Genomic DNA, 23,389 nt, shown 5'->3' with positions numbered 1-23,389 from the left:
AGTGTGTATGAGGTGTTTCTGCTGAAATGCTGTGTTTGGTTTGGTGAGCAGTAAAACCAAATGATGTGCAGCAACAGTTGCTTCTCTAACACCCTTGTTTATGTTTATGTGTTCTCTCTTGTCATTGTGTTAACACACACCTGAATGTTCCAAAGCAGCAAAGTGTCAAAACGTCTGCTTTTATAGAGGTCTGTACACCCGCTGATGATCAGTTCATCAAGGACTGATGATCAGCAGCACCTACTGCAGCTCACACTATTAAAGCCTATGGAAGCAGTAAGAGGGGATGTAGTATTGAACACGTGTTTTGTTTTTTTTCTTTGGCTTTATTTTTGCTAAATAAATATGGCATTGTGAAAAAAGTTTTGCCCAATACTAAAATCCACAACAATCAGATAATTTTTATTATCAGGTTTTCATTCAAAAATATAGAATTTTTAATAATTTAGAACATAACTGTATGCAACAACACATTCTTTATATTAATTAAATTATATTGTTATACATTATTAGTATTATTATTATTATTATAAACTTGTTTCCTTTACTTGAGGCAGCGGATACTCTATATAGGCCTTCAGCAATGTGACCGTTTGACGTAATCAGTACAGGAGAATGTAGACGTGTTAACATGCACCGGATGTCAGAAAGTGAATCCAGGCGGAGGGGCGGGGGGGTTGAAGTGGGGGTGGACGGTGGACGGTGGGGAGGGGGAACTCTACTTGTTTGGTTCCTCCCCATGAATACTTTGATTGGTCAGTGATGGAGGTAAACAACAATCCACGTCTTCCTACTGGCTGGGTTTGTCCACTTTTCCGCGGCGGCCGCCCGTGTTTTCATTCAACGGTATGACATCAGAGCGGGCTGTGTAGAGGAGTCCAGCGTTGATCGTTGAGGTCACAGAAAGGAACCTGGAACCCCGTTTAACGCACAGCAATAATGAAGTTCGTAAGGTTTATAATGAAAAATGCCGCTTTAGCTAGCGTGCCTAAACATATCGAGCATTTCTCCAAATTCTCTCCGTCACCGCTCTCCATGAAGCAGTTTCTAGATTTCGGTGAGTATTGATCTCCGAACGGTGGGCTGATTTGTTATGTAACGCCGTTGCAACGTATTGTTTTGTCTGACCACGAACACATATAGATTGAATGGAGAAACAGCACATGGTGTTTGAATTAGTTGAGGCACAGCAGCTGCTGTGTGGTGGAGGTTGTAGCTGCACGGCTGCACTGGGGCTGGTGTTGCATCAGCTCGGGCTGCAGCCATAAAGGATACACGCCACTGTAAAATACAACCGACAAGTATACATTACGGTCTGCTCTCAGATTAACTAGTACGCATAAAGAATGATATTACGATCATAAATAATAAAAATTGAAAGGAAAGACGTCCGTTCATTTTATGATGGTTGTTGTGCTGGAAGCAGTGATTGAGTTTGTTCTGGTGGTTGTCCACATACATGTTGACGTGTGACTTGTATTCATTACAAACTTTGGTCCCATATGAACTGCAATCATACTTTTGCCCCCATTCTTATTGTTTTTGTTTCAGGTTCCATCAACGCCTGTGAAAAGACATCTTTTGTCTTTCTGCGGCAGGAGCTTCCTGTCAGACTTTCAAACATCATGAAAGAAATTAACCTCCTGCCCGACAAACTGCTCACAACCCCATCTGTGCAGATGGTGCAAAGCTGGTGAGTAAAAAAAAAGACTTAAATTTAGACAATTAAATTTTTATCTTAACGTAAATTTAAGAGTCAGATATTTAGATATTGTGTAGTGTTGTTGTTGTTAAAGCATATTAGAATCCAGAGCTCATCCCCTGCTCTGTACACAGAAACAGCTGTGCTTGTTTATAGAGAGCTTTATTTCCCCTGGTTGGTAACGTCATGCTCTGAATTACAACAGTACCCTTTGACCGAGTTGTATTCTCTCCAGCTAGCTCTGTGCGGTGTGTGTGGGGCGGGTGTGTGTGGGGGGGTTTGGCTGTCAGCTCTGAACTTTACCCTAGATTCTTGTCACACAGTCACACGATTTTTGTACAAAATGGCCCGTTTTTTTCCTCCTTTGTGAGGACAGGCACAATATAATAAATAAAAATAAACAGCAAAAAGCTCCTGCTCTCTCAGTCACTTATATTTATTATTTATTAATATGTATGTTAACATGTTTATTATTCTTTCAGGTATATCCAGAGTTTAATGGAGATCCTTGAATTTTTAGACAAGAATCCGGATGACCACAAAGTCCTTGGAGAGTAAGTATTTCTTACCTACTGACATGACCACATCCTGTTCAGTGTGACCCCTTCACACAACCCCTGATGGCTCTTTTTTTATTTCTTTTCTTTTCTGTCCAGGTTTGTCGTTGCTTTGGTCACCATCAGAAACAGACACAATGATGTAGTTCCGACCATGGCCCAGGGTATCATAGAATACAAAGAGGCCTTTCCCCAAGATTTGTACACCAACCAGAACATACAGTACTTTCTGGACCGTTTCTATATGAGCCGCATCTCAATCCGCATGCTCATCAACCAGCACAGTAAGTCACTCAAACGCCACCATTTACTTCTGTATCTATCAGTATGTATATTAAGAGCCTTTTGCACAGAGATTGTGGTATAAAGCCACGCCACAGACTAAGACTTCGTTCGTTGTGTACGGTAATTAATCCTAGAGCGGGATTCAGGCCGCATCCCGCTCTAGCTGGATTAATTTTTTTCTGAACAGCACAAATCTGGTAAAATCTGGCTAGGGTTTGAACACAAATACAGCTAGCAAATCTGGCTACCGATGTCATGCTTCCAGGTTCATGGGGAGAGTATCCGGGTCGCAAACAAAAGCCGCATGTAAAGATTCATCTACTATTCATCAGCTAAAAAAGCTTTGCCTGGAGTTTATTTTTGACACGGATACAAAGGAATCAACTACTTTCCCCAATCTGAACAGGATCTTAGCTGACTCGGCACAATCAGTTGTTTCATAAGGAATGTTCAGCATGGCAGCTTGTTGTCTGTTTACGCAGTCATTCTGCCTGTCTTATTTAGTACCACTCAGATGTGTAACAAAATGTTCTTTCAATTTCGCTTTGCGATCTGCAGCCACATCAACTCTGTCATGTTTAGACCCCTTCCCAGTGCACCATAGACAGGTCTGTGACTCTTTGCCATCATAGCTGCAACATATGCATCTAAACAGCACTTAAACATCTGTGTTTAGTTAACATTCAATACAAGTCTAAAGAGGATGTTAACAGATGTAGGTGTCTGGTAGTGAGTTATGCGCTTCTTCTTCTCAGTGTTCTAGTGTCCCTGTGCAACACCTGAAACTCAAAGTACTCCCATTCTTTCGTGTTTATAAGTGACTAATAATATCTGGTTTGATTCAGCATATCACACACTGTTAGTTTAGTCTTTTTCTGCCCTGATGTTATGTTTTGTTCTTGCATCAAGCGCTCAACAAGTTGTTGCTCTCACATGGTGTTGCGTTTATTATTGAGTGTGTCATCAGCCATGAAGAATGCTGATGCGCTTCACTGATCCGATGTAAATGTGTCAGAGCTGCTGTTGCTTGAAGGAAACCTTTATAATTTATTAACACAGAGAATGTGCCTGACTGTTATTCTCTTTAGCAATGAACACCAAAAGGCAGCAGATGTCAGAGTCTTGTATTAAGTTATCTAATCTTTAATTACATATCTGCTTATTACAACATCCTGGCATCAGTACCAATCTGTCTTTGATATTGCCAGAAAATTCTCGTCATTAATTTTTGATTGAAATGATCAGCTTGATTGAACACTCTTTTTTTTCTCCCTCTGCTAGCTCTTATTTTTGACGGTACTACCAACCCTGTCCACCCAAACACCATTGGAAGCATTGACCCTCACTGTAAAGTTGGAGATGTAGTTCAGGGTAAGTTGCAGATTAAATCAGAAGTTTTTGTTATGCTGCTTTAACACTGCACCGCTACCATTCTAGTCTTTTTGTAATGTAGTTGTTGTTTACAGAAATGATCTCCCTTTGTTTTGTCAGATGCCTTCCACAGTGCCAAGATGCTGTGTGACCAGTATTACCTCTGCTCCCCTGATCTGATCCTACAGGAGATGAACCGTGAGTTTCATGCTGACCTATCAGTGCTCTTTAAAACCAACAAATAGACCCAAAGCCTTCTGTGTTTACAGTATGTTTGTATGTAAAGCAACGTTGAGCCAGATGGACCTGAGAGGCCTCTAATTATAGCACAGAATATGCAGTAAGAGCCTTGTGAGCCTGGCTGACTGCATCAGACAATATTGACACATAGATCTTTTACTCTCTGTGCTGTAAACTGTAAAAAAACAGAGCAGAACAAAATAATTAGCTCTAATGGAAATCATCCATGAGTGGCGAGGATAATGAAGTTTAAATGAAGTGGATGGAAATAAAAAAAGCTGTTTTTTTCTCTCTGTACAGACAAGACGACCAATCACCCAATCAATATTGTGTATGTGCCCTCCCATCTTTATCACATGCTCTTTGAACTCTTCAAGGTAGGAGGACATGCTGACACCACATCACTTTGAACTAAATTCAAAATTGAAAATTTAAAAAAAAAATATCATGATATTATTGTTTATTAGAATGCTATGAGAGCTACCATTGAGACACACGAGAGCAGCAATAATCTCCCACCCATTCAAGTGCTGGTGTCCCTGGGGGGTGAGGACATGTCAATCAAGGTGAGTTGAAAACTACACACAGAGTCAAAGTGTCTCAATAGCTGTAGTCAAGTAAGGTGTATTTACATTTCTCACAAAGTGCACTGTTTCTTGATTCAGATTCAGAACCCTTTAATTTGGTAAAAACTAATGGCTCAAACAAGGTTTTTGGTGTGAACATTGCTCCAGTTTCTTTACATTATTTTGTAAATTAGGTGAATTAAAGATTAAAATTAATTTGTAGGATTGAATGGGAATTTAGGTGAATGTGATGTAATGGAATCTGTAAAAGCCATGATTCACAGAGGTGATGGTTGGTTTTTGTTGCCTTTTCATATAAAAGCACAACTTTTTTCAAAAGGATTTCACGAAATTATTACTATGCTATACCATACAGATTCTAGCTTCTTCTGTACAGAGGTTAGTATGTATCAGCTTACTTCATGCATTGTCACCAACTTTACCCCAGTGTTGTAGAGATGTCATCATCAGGATAAACCTGTACTGGGCCTTGACAACACTAGCTATCAGAATGCAGGACCATTATGATCGAGCCAGACTGGGTTCTCATAACTTTATTCTCCCTTTCAGACGGACCCACGTATCTGGGTCAATAGAAACAATACAAATGGGACACCTTTAGAGTTGTGTAACAGTACAAGTGTTTACTTGTCTAGTCATCTCTGTTTTCCTCAATCTAGACTTCTGAGCATTCTAATCCCTCTAACTTAACTGTCAGTATTTTCATCACAATAATGATATTCTATAATACGCTTATGTTGGTCTGGATTCAAAATTAGGACAGAAAGTTGTGTATATATATATATATATATATATATTTTTTTTTTTTTAAATGTCTTTTTTGTATTTTTATTTTGTATTTAACAAGCTTTCTATGTGCACACCTTTACCACATGTTGAGTAAACAATGGAAAGCCACTTAGCACCCACCCTTGAGTTGAGGCCAAATGTTCATGACAGGCTCGCACTTATCTGCTGGCATCATTTCGACCCATGTGGCTTGTCACTGTGTAAGCACTCCACATCATTGTTTCTGTCCTGCGTCTTCCATAGGTGAGTGACAAGGGGGGCGGTGTCCCATTTCGCAGGCTCGAGAAGCTGTTCAGCTACATGTACTCCACAGCTCCAGTTCCACAGATAGGAGACCACACACGGCCTCCGCTGGTAAGTGGAAATAAGCAATGCTGGGATTAAATTTCATTAATTATCTCTCCTGCAGAAGTATGTTGTTATTAAAACCCCATGTTGTTTGATCAGGTATTTGTTTAACCTCCCATCATCAAATGTTCTTTTAAACCCATCCAGAGCTATTTTAAGATGGAACTGTTTATTGTTTTTTTTTCTTCAAAAAATGAAAAAATGCACAAGCTAACTAGACAAAACACCTGCTTTTTTGCCTCTTAAAAATGTCCCTTCTCCCTCTGTGCAGGCTGGATTCGGCTATGGTCTCCCCATCTCCCGCCTCTATGCCAAGTACTTCCAGGGGGACCTGCAGCTCTACTCCATGGAGGGCCATGGCACAGACGCTGTCATCTACTTGAAGGTGAGCCAGGCATGGTCATCATACATGAAAGAGTGTGAAAGTCTGCAGCACATAACAAACATGAGGCATGCTTAAGTTAGACACAAATTAAACTGTGCTGGTTTGTGAAGCCTGTGCAGGTATGATGGGTCATTTATAAAATTCCACTATGTCATCTCATCCCTCCAGGCACTGTCCACAGACTCCATTGAAAGGCTGCCAGTGTACAACAAAACAGCTCTAAAGAACTACAAAGTGAGCCAAGAGGCTGATGACTGGTGCATACCCAGTAAAGAGCCCCTAGATCTGAGCAACTATAAGGTAGCCAAGTGAGGACGTCCCATAGGAGCGGCACTTCAGACTCACCAGGAAGCCTCCAAAACATGTCTTCATATCTGCCAAGGAATATGGGCACCTGACCTTTTTCTACACAGAGACTTGAGAGTAGAGCAAAGAGTCCTCTTTTCAGTTTAGCCTGTTTTAGCAGTAGCATGTTGACATTTTCAATCTCTGGATTTTTCATGAAAGAATAGAATAACAGAGAACAGCTACTAACAGGATCACACTCAGTGTGTTCAGCTCCGTTGTTGCTGTAATATACTCAGTATTGACAGGGTATACGTGTGCAGCTTAGAGTGCAAGAGTGCAGGTAGGCAAAGGGATCATCCTGAATGTAGAAATTTGGAATATGTGTGAAACCGATAAAGGAAGTATTCCAGTTAAAGTCATTACACATCCTAACATCTAGTACTGTTTATCGTCATTCAACAGGAAGCACCTGTCGTTCTATATAATAGGACTCTTCACCCAAAGGCTCCTTTTATTGAAATACTTGAACTATTTAAACTAATATTTATGTTGCATGTTGTTACATTTACTGTAAAGCTGCGTGATTTGAACAAAAGTTGATTTGGTTTGTGCTTTTTGCATGGATATTTGTTCAGGCTTTCAGTATGTCAGCCTTTAGGACACATAGTATTCTTTCAGGACCAGACTGAATGTAATCCACACTTTTATGTGCATTAATTTAAATTAATTTCAGAGGGAAAAGAGTATTACATTATAAAAACTCTTCCTGATGAACCACAAAAGCAGTGTTGGTTTGGCTCCTCGTTGGAGATTTAATGCTTTATAAGTGTTACCAAACCCTCAGTGGTTGTCACGTTTTGAGTTCTCTACCAGCTTGTGATCCAGTTAGACAAAGCCAGTCTCGTGATACTGTGACATATGAGAACAGAAATCCCTGTGTGGGTCCATATGTTTTCCTTTGTATATCTGAATCATGTAAAAGTTATTTTTATAACTAAAATAATTGTAAATACTGTAAATACAATACAAATAAAAAAGATGAAGAATGATGGCAGAGGTTACTGATTATATGAATCAGTGTATTATGACTATGGTGCAGTTGATTGCAGCACTGTGGGATGAATTGAAATGAAACAAAGCACAGCAGTATATTCTGAAACAAGTGATAGGATCAAGTTGCAGCCACTAAAAAAAAGACACAACCACACTGAGATATATTTCTAAAGAAGTCACCACTTTGCTATTTCTGGCCCAGAGCCCAATGAGACAGGGGTCATCTTGGGTGAGGAAAACAAAAAGCTTGGTCTTGTGGTTGTCTCATATCCAGAGAGGGTGAGACTAATGCTGCTGAGGGGAAGCAGCTGAAAGGGAGATCTAATAATACCATGCTTCTGTTGGCTTTCTGTGCCACCAGCAAAGACAGGCAGTATACATTTAAATGTGCTAGTAAAGAACATTTAACTCCCAAGATCCAAGTGATCCAATCTCATAGAGTTTAAATTGACAGATGTGTGTACAGTGCTATTGGATCAACATATCTAAGGGTATAAAAAAAAACCTGGCTCTGCAGTCAAATCCTCTCTGACCTCTGTCCTGGTGACCTGATATCCATTTTACTGCCAGCATCCAAGTATGTGTGAGTGAAAGTAGCTTGTCAACACAGCAGCTGTCAGCAGGATCGGTGTTTCCATGAAAGGCTGACTGTGATGTCAGTGACGGTGTGTGGTTCTTACGTCGCTCAGCTTGCTTTGTGACACATGTCGAAACTGAAGCTGTAATTTTTCTCTGCACCAGTTTCTCACAGTCTTCCCAGGGAAGCATAGGGACAGCCTCATTTTCCTCTCTTGCTGGGCCATTTTAATGATGGGGTATAGGGCTTGTGTTTGATGTGAGCTGTTACCCTCTAGTGGCCTGTTTGAAGGAAACATCCACAAGTGGATGATAAGGTATCAGTTAAACCCTTTCTGTGGGGTTTTAACAAACAAACAACACTGCAGTGAGGTTTTGTAACATATTATATATACATATTGCTGCTGTTGTTATTGTAAAAAACAGTTCACAGCAAAAATTCCCTGACACATATTGATACCACTCCACGCTCCTATTACCCTGCACACCTTGGACTTCAAGCACAACTTGCACTTGACTCACATAGTACGTACACATACAGTATCTACATCCAACCTGTTGTCAAACACATGCATCCCTAAATTCTAATTACCACAGTTTGTTTTGACATAGCATTCACGTTCTGCACTCCTTCAATGACCGTTTTTTACATGGTGGTGTAATGAAAGAATCACCTTTTACAGTTTCACCACTCTCTGCTGATAATACAAACTCTAAAACTGCCAACTCTGCAATATTTAACGTCTACGTTTGCATCTAGTCTGTGAAAAATAACACCTCAAATGAACAGCAAAGATGCCGTTAAACTGAATTTTTTAAATTTCCCCTTTTGTCTGTGCTTCCCTGGGTCATATGCTGATGGTTATATAAAGTCAGCCTTAGACAGTGCTGAGTTTGTCTTCATGCTGAATTGAAGCGGTAAGGTTAACTTCAATTTGCACTTACTAATATGTAGTATTTAGAATGCTTTGTTGCAAACATCTTTTTAATGATTTGTTATTCTTACAGTGCTGTGTGCATGGCCTGTGCCGGTGAACTGATTACACACTATGATCAGAACAGCAGGCTGCTGATTGTACAGATGAAGGTACATTTTTATTATCAGCCTTTTTCCAACACAATTTTCACCTATTGCTGTGATGTGATTTCCTGACAATGAAAATGCTTAGAAGTTGGTGCAGATAATTATTTTTATATATACAAACCAAGAATTTTCTCTCAAATCAGCAGCAAATTAATATTTTGCTAAATGTATTACCTTCCTTTCACTTTAACATCAGTTTATTTCACATTTCTTTACAATCACTTTTCATATGAATGATGATTTGTAGTCAGAATCTGAAATACAGGACATACAATAAATACAGATATGAATGCAGTGATGCTATCTGATTACACAATAAGCAAATGGGAATCTGTATAAATGTCATCTTTTACATAACTATTGTGCATCTGCTGTTGTCTCCAGATGGTCGTCTTTGGCGTGGCCTTGTTGGCAGCGTTGTCATCTTGTGCAGTTGGTTGCTCAGGGAACACGAATACTGTGAGTATTTGTTCATTGTTGCTAAAAAGGTTGAAGGCAGATGGATCATAAAAGTCATACATTATGCAACAAAACATTTTTCCCCAGATGTTGTTAACGCAGACAGAACTGTGCTGAGCTTCTGTCACACTGATCGTTTAAAGAGAATAGAACATTACATTATATTAAAATCAGTTTCCAGTTCTGTTTGATGCAGAGTTCCACTCTCCCCCCCCCCCCCCCCCCCCCCCCCCCCCCCCCCCCACCCCCCCCCCCAGTCGGCAGTGAAGCTTTGGCACATGGAAAACCAACCTCTGGCCATGCAACTATCTGCAGTGTTTAAGGTGATGAACTGTAAAACAAGTACTTTAATTATTATTATTATATAATTATTTTGCTTTTCTTTGTCTTTTGTCCTTTGTGCTTTAAATGTAGATGATAGATAGACAGGTAGGTAGACTGATAGATAGATATAGATATATATATATCAATGGCGTAGTTTTAGCATAGATGGAGGTGACACAATGTCCAGCGATTACCGTACTAAATTGTCCCCATAACACCCCCCCCCCCCAACAGATTCTCATTGGATGCAGGAAGGGTTAAATTCCATTTTTTTCTGGCATCCTATCAATAGATATCCTCCTGTCATTGATATTCTGATTCTGACTGAGTTATATCAAGGTTTCTGGTCCTACCGTAACACATATGGCCATGTGATTTGCTGTGCCTTTCTCTGCTTATGGCTTGGTCCTGGCTTTACTCAGCTTTGTGAAAGTCTTCAGTTGACTAGCAACTCCTATATATATATATATATATATATATATATATATATATATATATATATATATATATATATATATATATATATGTATATATATATATATATATATATATATATATATATATATATATATATATATATAATCGCATGCAGTTTATGAGGCATGTTCCTATCATCCAGCAGTCACCTTTCTTTCTGAGAGAGTACCTGGCAAAGTCACTCTGGCTTCAAAGACAAACCTGTGATTACGACTTATTAGCATGTGTGGGACAAATTTTCTTACAACTTCCAAAAATACTTCTTTACTTTTAAATATAATGGCTATTAACATATGTGTTATTATCACGTTGATGCTCACAGTCTCCTACAACATTTTAAATCTATGTTCTATAACAGGAGGTGGAGAGCCTGAAGTGTGAACAAACAACACTTCAGCAGCAGCAGAATGCTCTGACTCAGGTAGCCTCTATATAATATCTCTCCAATCTACAATCTGTTTCCACACTGTAAATCACTAGCTACCTGAGTGTGTCATTTTTCTTTCACAGATGCACATCAGAAGCCATCAGAGAGGAGCTCAGAGAGAAGTCGGTCAGTGAAAACAATGATTCACATTCTTTATACCCTTCCTGTGTCTGCTCAGTTTGATGTTTATTCTTCTTACAGGAACACATATCCTCACCTATAGTGCAAATGATGAGGAAGAAGGTGACTTCTCGGAGAATGTCTCCAATAGACGTGGGGACCCCTGCTTCCACTACACAGTTCTTGACCAGACTTGGCGAGCCACCAACACCACCACCAAGATTAAGATGTGTGACCGCAACGTCAAATGGAAAGGTCATAGTTCACTGTCTGTATTCATGCATTTACATTAATGACAGTAACACTGACGATTCCTCAATCCTCCATCAACTGTGACAGGCTGGTATCGCCTCTTCTACAAAGGAAAGAGTTTGCAGATGCCTGAGAGGTGCGTCCCTGTGAACAAATGCGGCACCCATGCTCCGCTGTGGCTGGCTGGGTCTCACCCGAAGAGGAGGGATGGCATCGTCACCCGCAATGTCTGCGGCCATTGGAAGAAGAAGTGCTGTGCTTTCCGCTCCACCCCCATCAAGGTCAAGAAGTGTCAGGGCAACTATTATGTCTACAAGTTCACTCAGCCGTCCTCCTGTTATCTGGCTTACTGTGCAGGTATTAAATCAGATGGATTTAGACTATTTGACACAACTTTAAGACATCCTAATAGTGATGGTAGATCTATTTCCAGTTCCAGAATCAATTATTTATTCTTCTAATTGGTGCTTAAAGTCTAAAATCTGAATAAATATTATGAGCTGTGGGGGTCTGAATGACGCTGTCTGTTCATTGTCAGATATAAATACACTTGTGTGTGGGCGATGCAGAAGGAACCAGACCTGTGTTAGCAGAGATAGGATTAACTGGAGATGTAAGAGAAAGAGAAGAAGTAAGTTTTTCTTTTTCCTTTATGGGGTCTTCCTCTCTATTTTACTCTAATGTTGATTAAGTCATACAGAGATGTTTACAGGTGAAGAGTTGTGCTGTGCTCTTCTTTGAATATATATATTTCTTACCTTGTTTCAGTGTCCTCCAAAAAGGTGCACTTCTTTGCATCCTTTCCCGGCCAAATCACAGGCAAGATGAACAGAATCAAGTACAGCAAGGTTCTGGTGAATGTGGGCCGAGCCTTCAACAGCAGGACCGGAGTGTTCAAGGCTCCAGTCAAAGGAGTCTACCAGTTTTTTTTCTCCACCCAGTCTGCCACTTCTGGCCTTAAGACCGACCTGTGGCTGGTGATCAATGGTTACTGGGTGGCTGTCTCTCATACTCACATCTCCCGTCCCTCCACTGTTGGAAGTTTGTCCACCTATATGACATTCCTCCGCAGAGGGTCTGTCGTCTACATTACACAGAACTGTGGGAGGTCCTGGGCCAATGCTAACTCGATGACTATTACATTTGGTGGTTCGCTGCTTGCACAGTGGAAATGATGCCAACAGTTTTTAATATTATGTTCATTCTCAATAATGTATATACGTTCAAACATCTGTGTGTGTGCGAGAGAAAGAGAGCGAGAGCTAGTTACCCTGCTTTGTTACCGATTTTATGGTTTTTTTGTATTTTGTCAGCTGTGGGAAAAAATCTGTTTTATCTAAAAATAGATAGACATGTTTTGAATTTTATGATGTGAAAAATAAAATATCAAAGAAAAACCGAGTCCTTATCATTTTTGGTAGGTAAAGTATCACCTGATGTGACTAAACATTGCTGCAGAATCTAAATAAAAAGCACTTGCGTCTATTTTACACAGGGTGGCGCACGTACACCAGTGTGTTCATGGTACGCAGCTCTTGCTGCAGCGTTCGCCAATCGCATCAAGCTAAATGATGTTCTAACAAATCAGCTCATGTTTGCAAAAGTAGCCTACCCCTTATCATTAAACAACATTTTTTTTTAATTCATGAGAAATGAGAAAAATGTGATGAACCCAGTTTTCCCTTTTATGGTAACAGAGGGCATCATCAAAGTCCAGGCCAGAACATTATGGTTTCCCTCCGAGCGGTTTACAAGAGGTGGCCGCGTCATCGCAGAAATATGTATCAGAAAGCAGCGGAGCAGTGGTCTTCTGGAATATTTTCAATGCTTTTCAACTTACACACACACACACACACACACACACACACACACACACACACACACACACACATACAACGTGCACCCGTACAAGCACTCCTCTGCTTGGGGGCGGGGTTTTCCACAGGCTTTAATCTCATTGGTGCATTCTGGACAGGAGCAAAACTCCAGGAAAACGGACGGAGCTGGCGCACGGTGTAACGGGACGCGGAGGATACGTTTCGACGGAAAGAGGAAACTTTATGGACATGAGGATATTTAAGAATAACTCGCATTGAAAGAAAACTTGTGAGTTTTTCTTTTTTTTTAAAACATGACTGACATGTTTGAATGAGAGTGCACGCAGCTGTCCACTGAGGAGAGGAGGCGTTCACCTTTTGTCGGCACTTTAAAGCACGTTATATTTCTTCTTCCACGAACTTCTGAAACACCAACCTAACAACATGGCTGAGCACGAAAGCCTGGAGTTTGGAAAGGCGGATTTTGTACTTTTGGACAACGTATCAATGGAAGAATTCATGGCTAACCTAAAACTCAGGTAAGGCTGCGGTCATTCACCTCTGGAAATGCACAGAGCTGCCTCCTCGGCACTCAGGCTGCGGGGCAGGACTGCGTTAGTGTCTGAAGCTAAGTCGTCACTTCAACAGGTGCTCCAAAGCTGCTCAGAACTGGTCAAAATGTCAAACTATGACCAAGGTCAAAGCGAATTACTCCACCTGCGGCCGCGGGTTACTTTTCCCAGCTGTGAGATGCAGCAACAAAAAGACATTTGTGTTTTGGTAGGGTACTGCATCCCGTTTGATGTACATCAAACCGGCCATTCTCTTTGAAATATGCTGGGTGACTCCACCCAGGCTACACACACACACACACACACACACACGCAGCACCGTTTGAAGTGATTCTCCGTCAGACCGGTTCCTATCAGCCGTGTTGTCGGTGGCTTGCTGTCAAACATGATGCCAAGCGCGCTTTTAGAAAGTAGGGACCTGTGCGGAGTAACATTACGGTTCAGTTTTCAGCAGTCTCATTTCCTCACCTCTGCCATCTGTGATGAAGGTGGAAGCTGATCCCAGATGTCAGTTTGTGAGTTTTTAAATGGACTGAATGTTTATGATAAATGTGAAAAATAAGACATCAGTGCAGTTATTGAATTGGGAAACTTTCTATGTTTTTGGATACCTGTTGAAGATGGAGATATTTAATGCATGACTTTTGTAGCTAAAATATCCAAGCAAAATGATCATTACGCAGACCACTATGTACTCACACCCACTGTAATTTCACTGTTGAGGTGGACAAGAACCTATACAGGTTGTGGGTTCCAAATTTTACTCATGCTGACAGAATACGCAGATGATTTTAAATATTCAGGTTGAAAGGTATTTTCCCTTGTATGGCCAAGCAGACTGAGCTGCACAGAGAATGTCCTCACACCAACGTGTTTATGTTCAAAGAATCCCAAGAATATGTAAACAAAACCTGACAGCTTTCAGAGACTCCTAAATGCATTCAGATCCCTGTGTGAGTGTGTATGAAACCAAAGAAGACCTCTGGTGCACATGTTTTGTAGAGAAAATAGCCATTGTGGTTAACAGTGTTTTTATAGCCATATATTTTTTAAATGAGATCAGCTTCGGTAGTGTAAACAGTAGTTCTGGCGGCCAGTAACAGACCCAAGAGCAACTAGACAGCACCAGGCCCCATTTTCTCAACTCTCTGTCTGTTTGTTTTCTCTCCAGCTAGACTGCTCTGTCCGGAGGTGGCGTGTGCAGATTGTTATTTGTGGAGGGTGTGACCAGTCAGTAGTGCTTCCGTTTTGCTCCCTTTTTCCCGTAGTCTGAGGGAGCATGCAGTCATGGGAGTGGAACTCTTGAAGGAGGGATGCACTGGGCAGGAGGCTGGTCTCCATTTCTGCTGGTACATTTTTACAAAACAACTTGTGCTGGAGCACGTCTGCACATATCTCTTGGGTATATTTCACTCTCAATTTGAGAACTGAGCCTTTGCATAACAAAGCAGCAGGTACAGCTACAGACCCACTTAACAAAAATATTTAATTTATTTCATATATTTTAGAATTACTGGCACACAAGGCATTTCTTTTGCATTTTTTCACACTTTCACACTTCAGAACTTGTGAAAATCATCAAAAATTTTGTATTTGAAGTGGGTCATAAGAAAAACTTTGGTCTGAGGCCAGTCCTCAATTAGTAACTCCCTCATTGCCATATTTGAGTAGCAGCCGACTGCTGTGTAGGGGATTTCTACTTGAGTTGTTAAATGCCTGCCATTTTGAGTTGGTAACTGATTCCCCCGTGGCAATATGTATGCTGTGATTTGGAAAAGATTGCTTGTGTTCCTTCACTGTGGCCAGACGTGGTTGTTCAAATTGACATTTACTTTGTTTGACTTGAGGTTGAACTGTGTGGCCCGTTCAAGAGAACCTCCCAGTCTCTAAATAGAGCCCAGCAGATGCCTGCTCCTGTTCTCAAGATGTCTGGCAGGATAAAGGTTGATGCCAAATTCTTGTAGGGTCTTGGGAATTTTGCCTAAAACAACAGTCAACAGATAAGCACAAAACTATGCAGCACAGCCCACTGGGCTGATGTCTTTATGTGAAGAATAATCTGACATGTGATTAAAAATGACTCATGTTAGAAAACGCAGTGGTTTGTACACTGAAGGTAATTTTAGTATCAAATATCTAAATTTTAAATGTGATTACTTTGCTGCTGTGTGGATTGATTTTTAATTGATGCCTATAAGAGAGAAAAAATAAATCAGAAGATGTTCTCAAATAACCTGTTAAACCAGAGACCCTGTGAATACTAAGTAAATATGTTTTTCCCACACCAGGCCAGTGTTACTTCTCCTAAATGTCTTTATAAGGAACCAATGTTTAGTCTGTCTCTTGGAATCCAGAAAAAAACAACACTAACACTGCTTTGTTTCCCAAACAATTATGGACTGGCAGAAACATGACAAGAGTCTGACTCGAAGACTGGAAGGATGAAAGACCTGGCTTGAAGTGGTATGCAAAGGTTTTGGTTGTAGCCAAACTTCCAGATAATCTACCAATTGAATCGGTGTGACTTAGGCCTTTTTGTTATAGACATGCAAGTTAATGAAACAGAATTAAAAATCTAAAAAATATAATAAATATCAAAGTACAATCCCTATTGTATCTAAAAGAAAAATCTTTACCTGTATAAACACCTTTACATGTAAATGGCATGATATACTGAGAAAAGGTATGGATAACCAGTATACAATGTTGGTGACCATTAAAGTACAGAGTCCAGTAGTTTGATGGCGACAGGCGTCAAATGTTATCTATCTGTGGTTGCGCACATTATTGGTAGGCAGTTTTATTCCTGTTGTAAATTAGGACATTTTGACATGGATGTCTACAGGGGATTAGCTCATTTTTATAGCCAGAATAAAGAGTACGCTACGTTTGATCAAAGGCAAAAAATGCCAAATGTTCCCTAATGATCAGAAGTGAACCAGGGTTGTGTGTTGTTCCCAGTGTCCTGAATATTGTAGAAATTATTAAGAAATCTGCAAACTCCTGTTGTTTGACTGTATGAACTGCGCTGAGTGATTTGACCTTTGAACCTTTCTACGAGGAGTTAAAGAGGACTTTGAACAGGAAGTCTCTAATAATATGGAGCAGGCCAGCGAAGCAGGAAGGCTGGCATTTCCTCTGCTTTTTCTGTTCACATTTCATTGTTTCCTGCAGCTCAGACTGACACACACATGTAAGATTTAAAACTGTGGGGAGCTAATTCTCAGGTAGCACAGAAACACATTTAGTTAGATACCAAGTTTGAAACCTCCCAGCACTGGTCTAGCCAGTGTTAAAGTGGTCACTCTAAAGGTGTTTCCTGGATTTAGCTATAAAATTACTTTTGCAAATTATTTTCATCTGCTTAAACAATGGCCCTCCTGTTTGCAGATAGAAGAGGTGTGGTGCAGTAGGAGATAACCTGACCTATTTCTCTCTTGTAAAATAAACAAAAGCCTAAAACTTCACTTCAGGTAGAGTAAGGATTGCCAGGGAGAGAAACCTAAGGTTAAGAGTTTCCTCCTGTGAGATACAGTTCAGTAAATACACCCAACCTTTTGTTTGTCTTAAGTTCAGCCTTTAAAGTCAAACACACTGGCATCTGGCATAGGAACATACTGTGCTCAGGATCCTTTCCTTTAGCTAGATCCCTTTTTATTTGCTTTTTTCATGCCTTTGTTCATTCCCTGCAATAAAACCAAAGTCCATGTGCAGAACACACAGTCCTGGCCGACACCCTGCGGCAAAGATGAAAATGGTGATAGTGTGCAGCAGATGCCTCTAAGAATATTTAATCCCAACACGCTTATTAAAGTTTTTTCCTTCTAGTGGTTGTGAGTGACTGTAAGAGAAATATTTATAGATGAATGCTGAGATAGATCTTTGCTCATTTGCTCGGTAGCTCTTGGTCTTGCCATGACCATGATGTCAGTTACAATACAGAGGCTGAATGGCTCAGGATCTGAGGCACATTGTGTCAGTATCACATATTTCTAGCAGCTAAACATTTATGCTAGTGTTGCACCATTGACTCTGACATGCAGTTTTCCTAAGAGTCTTGTTGCTTATCAAAAGGAAAGAGTCTCCCCTGAAACGACAGATTCATAGAAGGCTCCTTGAATAATGCCTTGTAGGCCAGCACTCCGGCAGTGAAAAGTCCAGTCTCACCACAAAAATTTCCATACAGCCGTCTGTAATCTGAAACACATTGCCATCCTTACATAAACAGGGGCTGTGCTTGTGTAGCTTTATTCCCCTCTAAAATAGGACCGCCAACTCTCAGAGACATCTCATTTGTGGACTGCCTGAGTTGGCAAGTGGGGTCAGGAGCATGCCGGTTAGTGCGAGTATACAAAACCAGCTCTTTTTTTATTTTTAGTGCCTTGGGTCATAGTTTCTCAACATTTTATCTTGCTTATGCACAATATGTTACATATGTAATCTTGGGTTTAATGTAAAATTAAATTCAAAATGTGTCCACACCATCAAGCACTGAGATGTGTTTGGTATGGACAAATTAGGGTTTGATTATTGTTTCATTTTTGTTTCAATGGGAAAATCACTCATGTTTCCAATTCCACAGTTGCAAATATCCCACTACAAACTGCTTAATGTGCATATTTGATTTCCTGCTGTGATTTCTGACAATGTCCACAAATAAACTGCTGAACAAATTAAATAACTCGGCTTACAAACATCAACTGAGGAGTATTTCACAAACACAGCCCAACATCAAATAAGGTTGTGATGGAGCAGCACTGTCACTATCAAACACAAACATGACACTTACACACACACACACAAATGCTTGTTTGTGTTGCTCATTTATGTTCGTCATACACATACACAGACAAGCCAGTTGTTTTATCCACACGCATCCATAAATGGCACTTAATTAGTTTTTCTCCATACTTTTATACCCACACTTATATCATTCAGTCACTAGCTTGCATTGCACACAATGCAGTGATAATCGGACTGTCAACACCAGATATTTGAATAGAGTGCTAAGGGTGTTATGGGTGTTTCTGTTTACCTGTGTTTACCTGAGTGGTGGTTGTTGTAAAGTGGTGGTTGAGCTATATAAATAAAATTGAATTGAATTGAATTGGTTGCCCTCAGATTCTAACAGATACTACAGCCAGCAACCTGCAGCTAAAACATACATCTTAAAATAAACAACATAAGAGCTAAGCTGAACAATTTATTGCTAACTAGTCCAACAGCAGCAAGGTGATGCCATTGGTCTTTCATCCCTTTTCAGCTCTCGCCATCAAGTGTAAGCTAGTCTGATATTAACTTTTGTTAGAACTTCTGCTTAGTCACTTTCTTACTCTTTTGTATATAATAAGCTACATACTGTAGCTCCATGGTATAGTTATCTGCCACTTAACCCCATTTATGAGTGACAATAGTGTATGATATGTATGTCTGACATACGCCCTTAAAGCAGGTCATATTTAGTTCCCTGTGTTACTACCCAAAACACACCTGAGTTACATAGTGCTGGTGCAGGCGCTGTAAACCTGTTCAGGCTATGGAGGACTCAATGTTAACAATGTTAAGAGCTAAGAGTTGATATGCAATTAAAAATAAATTTAGAAGGGTAAAGGGGACTTTAACTGTGAAATTATTAACTTTTTCTGTGAAACCAGTCTACCTTGAGAGCTTGATGGTATCAGGTGTCACATCGTGATGATGTAACAAGCAAGTGCATCCTCCGTCTGCAACATTACCTCCAGACAAAATGTCCCTATGGCCTCCCACCCACACACACACACTCAGAGGGCATGATACATTCACAAATTCACAAGTGAAATTTCCCAGCTTGGGATGAATAAAGTACTTTCTATTCCACTCGATTCAATTTGATTCAATTTGATTCTATTCTACAACACATATCTTTTATCTGGGCCTCATTCACTGAGGTAACTGTTGTCAGCTAGCATGTCATTGTTTCTAGGAATCCCTAATGATGCGTGTTACTCAGAGGAGGCAGAGCACTGTATGGGTGTTTCCTTTGTGAATGTTATGTATGTGTCCTAGGTGGCTGTGATATCATCCTTTGCTTTCCTCAGTGTTGCATTGTTCTCCTGTCCACCTGTTGGAGCTGTGCCCTGAGTCACAGTGGGGGAGGAAAAACCTACTCACTTTCACAGCCAGCTTCTCATGTCACTTCACAGCTACTAAGCAACACCGTAGATATAGACACTGGATCAGATTATTTACTGACACTTTTCAGCACACATCTTTTGTCTTTTACACACTTTAGAGAAATCATTACTCAAATCAGTTATTTTGTTTCTAAATTCTTTGAAAAGTGCCGATAATTATAGATTACATATGCAGTTGTGACCAATCCTGTTATGACTCAAGTTAGTGTTCTACAACTTGCACACTGATGTATAGATGGTTTCTTAAACACCTGTTTGTTTTAATGCTGTTATTCTTTGTCCATCTGTCTTTCAGATTTTCCTGCTCTTTCCTTCCCTGCCCTTTTAGCCTCAACAGAAATCCTAGTACTTTCCTGAAATAGCATGTTGAGTAATGTCTGGTTCTTTCTTTTTTTCTGCTACTCTGTGTTTCTTCATATTCATCCAGTCATCCTTTTTCATAGCCAAGCCCACTGTGATTTTTACATCAGCCGCTGCTGGCTAGTGTGTAAAAGCGTAAACAGGTCTGCATCAGGCTAGCAGCCAGGCTCAAAAATCCCACCACTACCAGCGCTAGCACACTCCCTCTTTTTGTCCTGCTCCCCTTTTCCATTTACTGAATTTTAGAAATGTAATCAAGAGTGAAATCCAGTTCTTAAATACATGCTGCAGTATATCCCATGTGTGTCTGTGTGTTAGTGTGTTTAAAGGGGTGTGGTTGATAACTAAGATCCCAATCAACAATGAAAGAAGGGTCAGCCACCTGATCTACAGCCAAGCTGTTTACACATGGCTCCCATTTCCCCTAAGTATCCAGGCATACCAGCCTCATGGGAACATCTTGTAGTGTGAACTAGAGATGAACATGCTGCTAGGCACTGTTCAAGCATGGCCTCATGTCATTGGCTTTAAGTGAACATATTGCTGCTCTTTAAACTTTATGGGCATAAATAGTTAGATAATTTTCTTTACACATTAAAAACAACATGGCTGAACATAGGTGGTACTTTTTCTATGTTCTTCATTTAAATACTAGGTTGGCGTAGATCGTTATATCAGCGGCCATTTAACCTTATTACTGAGGAATGTACCTTTTGACTCTGCACTTGTCAGGAAACTTTTTAGGTGAAACTAACTTTCAGTTCCAATGAGTGTCTGAGTGAGGCCAGCAAGCACGCACACAGTGCCAGGAAACTGGTGCAGGGACACCTCATCAGCATATTAATTATACCCATGATTTCTTTATGCCAAAATGTCTGCTTTTAAACAGGATGTTGCTGACACTGTGTTCTTAACTTCCAGAGCCCAAGGTGCACCATCCAACCATCAGTTCAAAAACAAAATATATTCTATGTGTGGGTGTGGATTTATCCCGTCCTGCACATCCTCATGTTTTGACTAATTGCTGTGTTGGCAGATGGGACTGCATTTTCTGTCTAATTTGATAACATTATATTACTCCCTTTCAGACAGACATGGCACCACTAGAGGACAGAAAAGTGGGTTAATGTTTTGCATTGAAAAGTATTAGATAGAAGAAGATTTAGTGGGGGTGTTAGGGAAAAAGTTGATGTCATAAGAATAGCCTATTGTTTTTATTGTGATAAACTAATTCACTGAAATATTTAGATGTTGAAGTAGGAACATACTGTCTTGTTTGAAAGCCTTACATAATCTGTCTCCCCATTCTGGTCTGGTTGCAGGGAGCCTTGATGTTAGGAAAAGATTGATGTGGGCCTGTGGGAGGGTGGATGTGTTATGTGTTGATGGGCTGTGTCTCATACAGACAGTCTGGGAGCTGCTGTTTAGCACTAAGCAGGCTTTACAGAGTAGCGGAAAATCCCCTAATGCAGAGCCCAGATGTCTGATGGCTGTGGAGCGTGAAGAAAACCTCTGTCACACTGTACACTGAAGAGAAGAGTAAAGGAATGAAAGGTGGAGCAGTGCAACACTTATATGACTCATTTCTGGTGGGTCCCTAAAATGAAGCTTTCTTTAGAGTCATGGTTATGGGCATATTTTAGTGGTGATGTTTGTTTTCTCATTTCCTTTAAGTTCTGACTGTCAAAGCCATGCATTTCTCTGTCAGTTTCAGAAATTAACAGACAAGCTTAGTGAATGTTTGCTGCTGTCTATTTTGTCATAAAAAACTGCAGAGCCAAGTAGAAAAATAATCAATGTCCACATAATTTTGGCGACAGTTTGTAGAAAGTTCAAAAGTAATTAATTCTTGTATTGGAGTATTGAAGGAGACAGCATTATTAGGTATGTCAGCTTTGTTTTGTTCTATGGAATGTTAGAAAGCACATGCGATTTATATCTGATTTGACTTTAGGGCCACATAATTGCTAAGAAGTGATTCAGAAGTCCTCACTTATTGCATTCATCTGCAGGTTGACCTGATACAGTTGTTTCTGAGACTATTTGCTGAGAGTGGTGAGTCTTCCAAGTACACCAGAAAGATGAACAAAGGAAAGATTTTATTGTGAAATATTTGCAGAATCTCTTTCCCTCAGCACCTTATAGGTAGGGTGGCCACTTTGACAACAAGTGCCTCCTGCCTTGAAAAAAAAGTCTTTCCCATCCGCACATGCATAGTAAAATAAGGCTACATCGTAATCTTATATTTGCTCAAATATTTGCTTATAAATCACTATAAAGCTTTATTAAAAAAGTGTTACCCACAACAGCTTTGCCCTTCTCTAGTTGGAACGAATATAAGCCCTAAACTGAACACAGCTATTACTCTAAACAGGAGCAGTGATGACAATGAACTCGGAGATAAAAGTGGAACAGACACAGATTATCTCCCTGTCCTTCATAATTCTTAGAATGATGGTGAAGTTCATGCACATAATGACATGTGCTAACTTGGTTCACACTGATGGTGTCCAGAGAATGTACCATGTACGGCCATACAGAAAAATAAATTGCTTGTGCTCCTCCCTCAGTTAACCATAAAAAAGACCCACCCAAAGAAGATTGGAGACAGTGGTTGTACTTGGTTTTCCTCTGTAATTCACATCTGTAGGGAGTGTGTTGTGTGTGTCTGAGTGGGTTTTTTGCATGTGTCTGGTTGTCTGTGTATGTGAGGGTGTGGGAAGAGAATACCTTTAGCTTTTTTGTGTGATGTGCCAGGATTCCTTTTGCTGCATGTAGAAAAGTGAAGCCTTCACTAATATCAACACTGTGATGATCATTGATACACCCTCGTACTGTTTTTGGACATACTCATAATAGCATGGAAACCTGGGTGGAGAATATCAATCATCAGAGATAGGCGGATGCATGTATGAACCTTTCCTCACATAGTATTTCTCTCAGTCCCCTTTTTTGTTGGATTCTCTCCCATTTCCTGGCCCTCTCTGGGAGGGATCCTTCTGGAAACAGATCACACACATGCAGTCATCAGACCAACTTAGACACACTTCCCTTCACAGCTGGATGGATAGAGAGGAAAGAGGAAATGAAAGATAATGCAAAGAGAGCAGGGCTTAAACACCTGTGGATTTATGTAACATTTA

The 23,389-nt window shown here is 40.3% G+C and overlaps 3 protein-coding genes across 3 annotated transcripts in view; all 3 read left to right on the top strand.

Annotated features, from left to right (window-relative positions):
* The first annotated feature begins 820 nt into the window (after window positions 1–820).
* pdk2a (pyruvate dehydrogenase kinase 2a) lies at window positions 821–7,599 on the top strand. Its single transcript, XM_028431368.1, has 11 exons — window positions 821–1,057; window positions 1,552–1,693; window positions 2,185–2,256; window positions 2,359–2,543; window positions 3,826–3,915; window positions 4,036–4,113; window positions 4,456–4,532; window positions 4,623–4,721; window positions 5,775–5,885; window positions 6,151–6,264; window positions 6,433–7,599. The coding sequence occupies exons 1-11, from the start codon at window positions 940–942 to the stop codon at window positions 6,574–6,576; spliced, it is 1,230 nt and encodes a 409-aa protein (XP_028287169.1). The 5' UTR covers window positions 821–939; the 3' UTR covers window positions 6,577–7,599.
* Window positions 7,600–9,194: 1,595 nt separating this feature from the next.
* LOC114452435 (uncharacterized) lies at window positions 9,195–12,637 on the top strand. The gene is made up of 9 exons (XM_028431752.1): window positions 9,195–9,268; window positions 9,650–9,724; window positions 9,982–10,047; window positions 10,884–10,946; window positions 11,036–11,078; window positions 11,154–11,327; window positions 11,412–11,681; window positions 11,863–11,955; window positions 12,093–12,637. Exons 1-9 carry the CDS (start codon window positions 9,200–9,202, stop codon window positions 12,497–12,499), a joined length of 1,260 nt encoding a protein of 419 aa, XP_028287553.1. The 5' UTR covers window positions 9,195–9,199; the 3' UTR covers window positions 12,500–12,637.
* Window positions 12,638–13,307: 670 nt separating this feature from the next.
* The window catches only part of myo1d (myosin 1D), a 59,495-nt gene continuing 49,413 nt past the window's right edge, over window positions 13,308–23,389 (top strand). The window contains exon 1 of the mRNA XM_028430290.1: window positions 13,308–13,680. Coding sequence (XP_028286091.1) covers window positions 13,586–13,680 — 95 coding nt within the window. The 5' untranslated portion in view covers window positions 13,308–13,585. The remainder of the gene's footprint in view (window positions 13,681–23,389) is intronic.

Source organism: Parambassis ranga, chromosome 19, assembly GCF_900634625.1.
Source record: "Parambassis ranga chromosome 19, fParRan2.1, whole genome shotgun sequence".
NCBI lineage: Eukaryota > Metazoa > Chordata > Actinopteri > Ambassidae > Parambassis > Parambassis ranga.
Note: the sequence above shows the minus strand (reverse complement) of the source record. Positions and strands in the feature narration are given on the sequence as shown.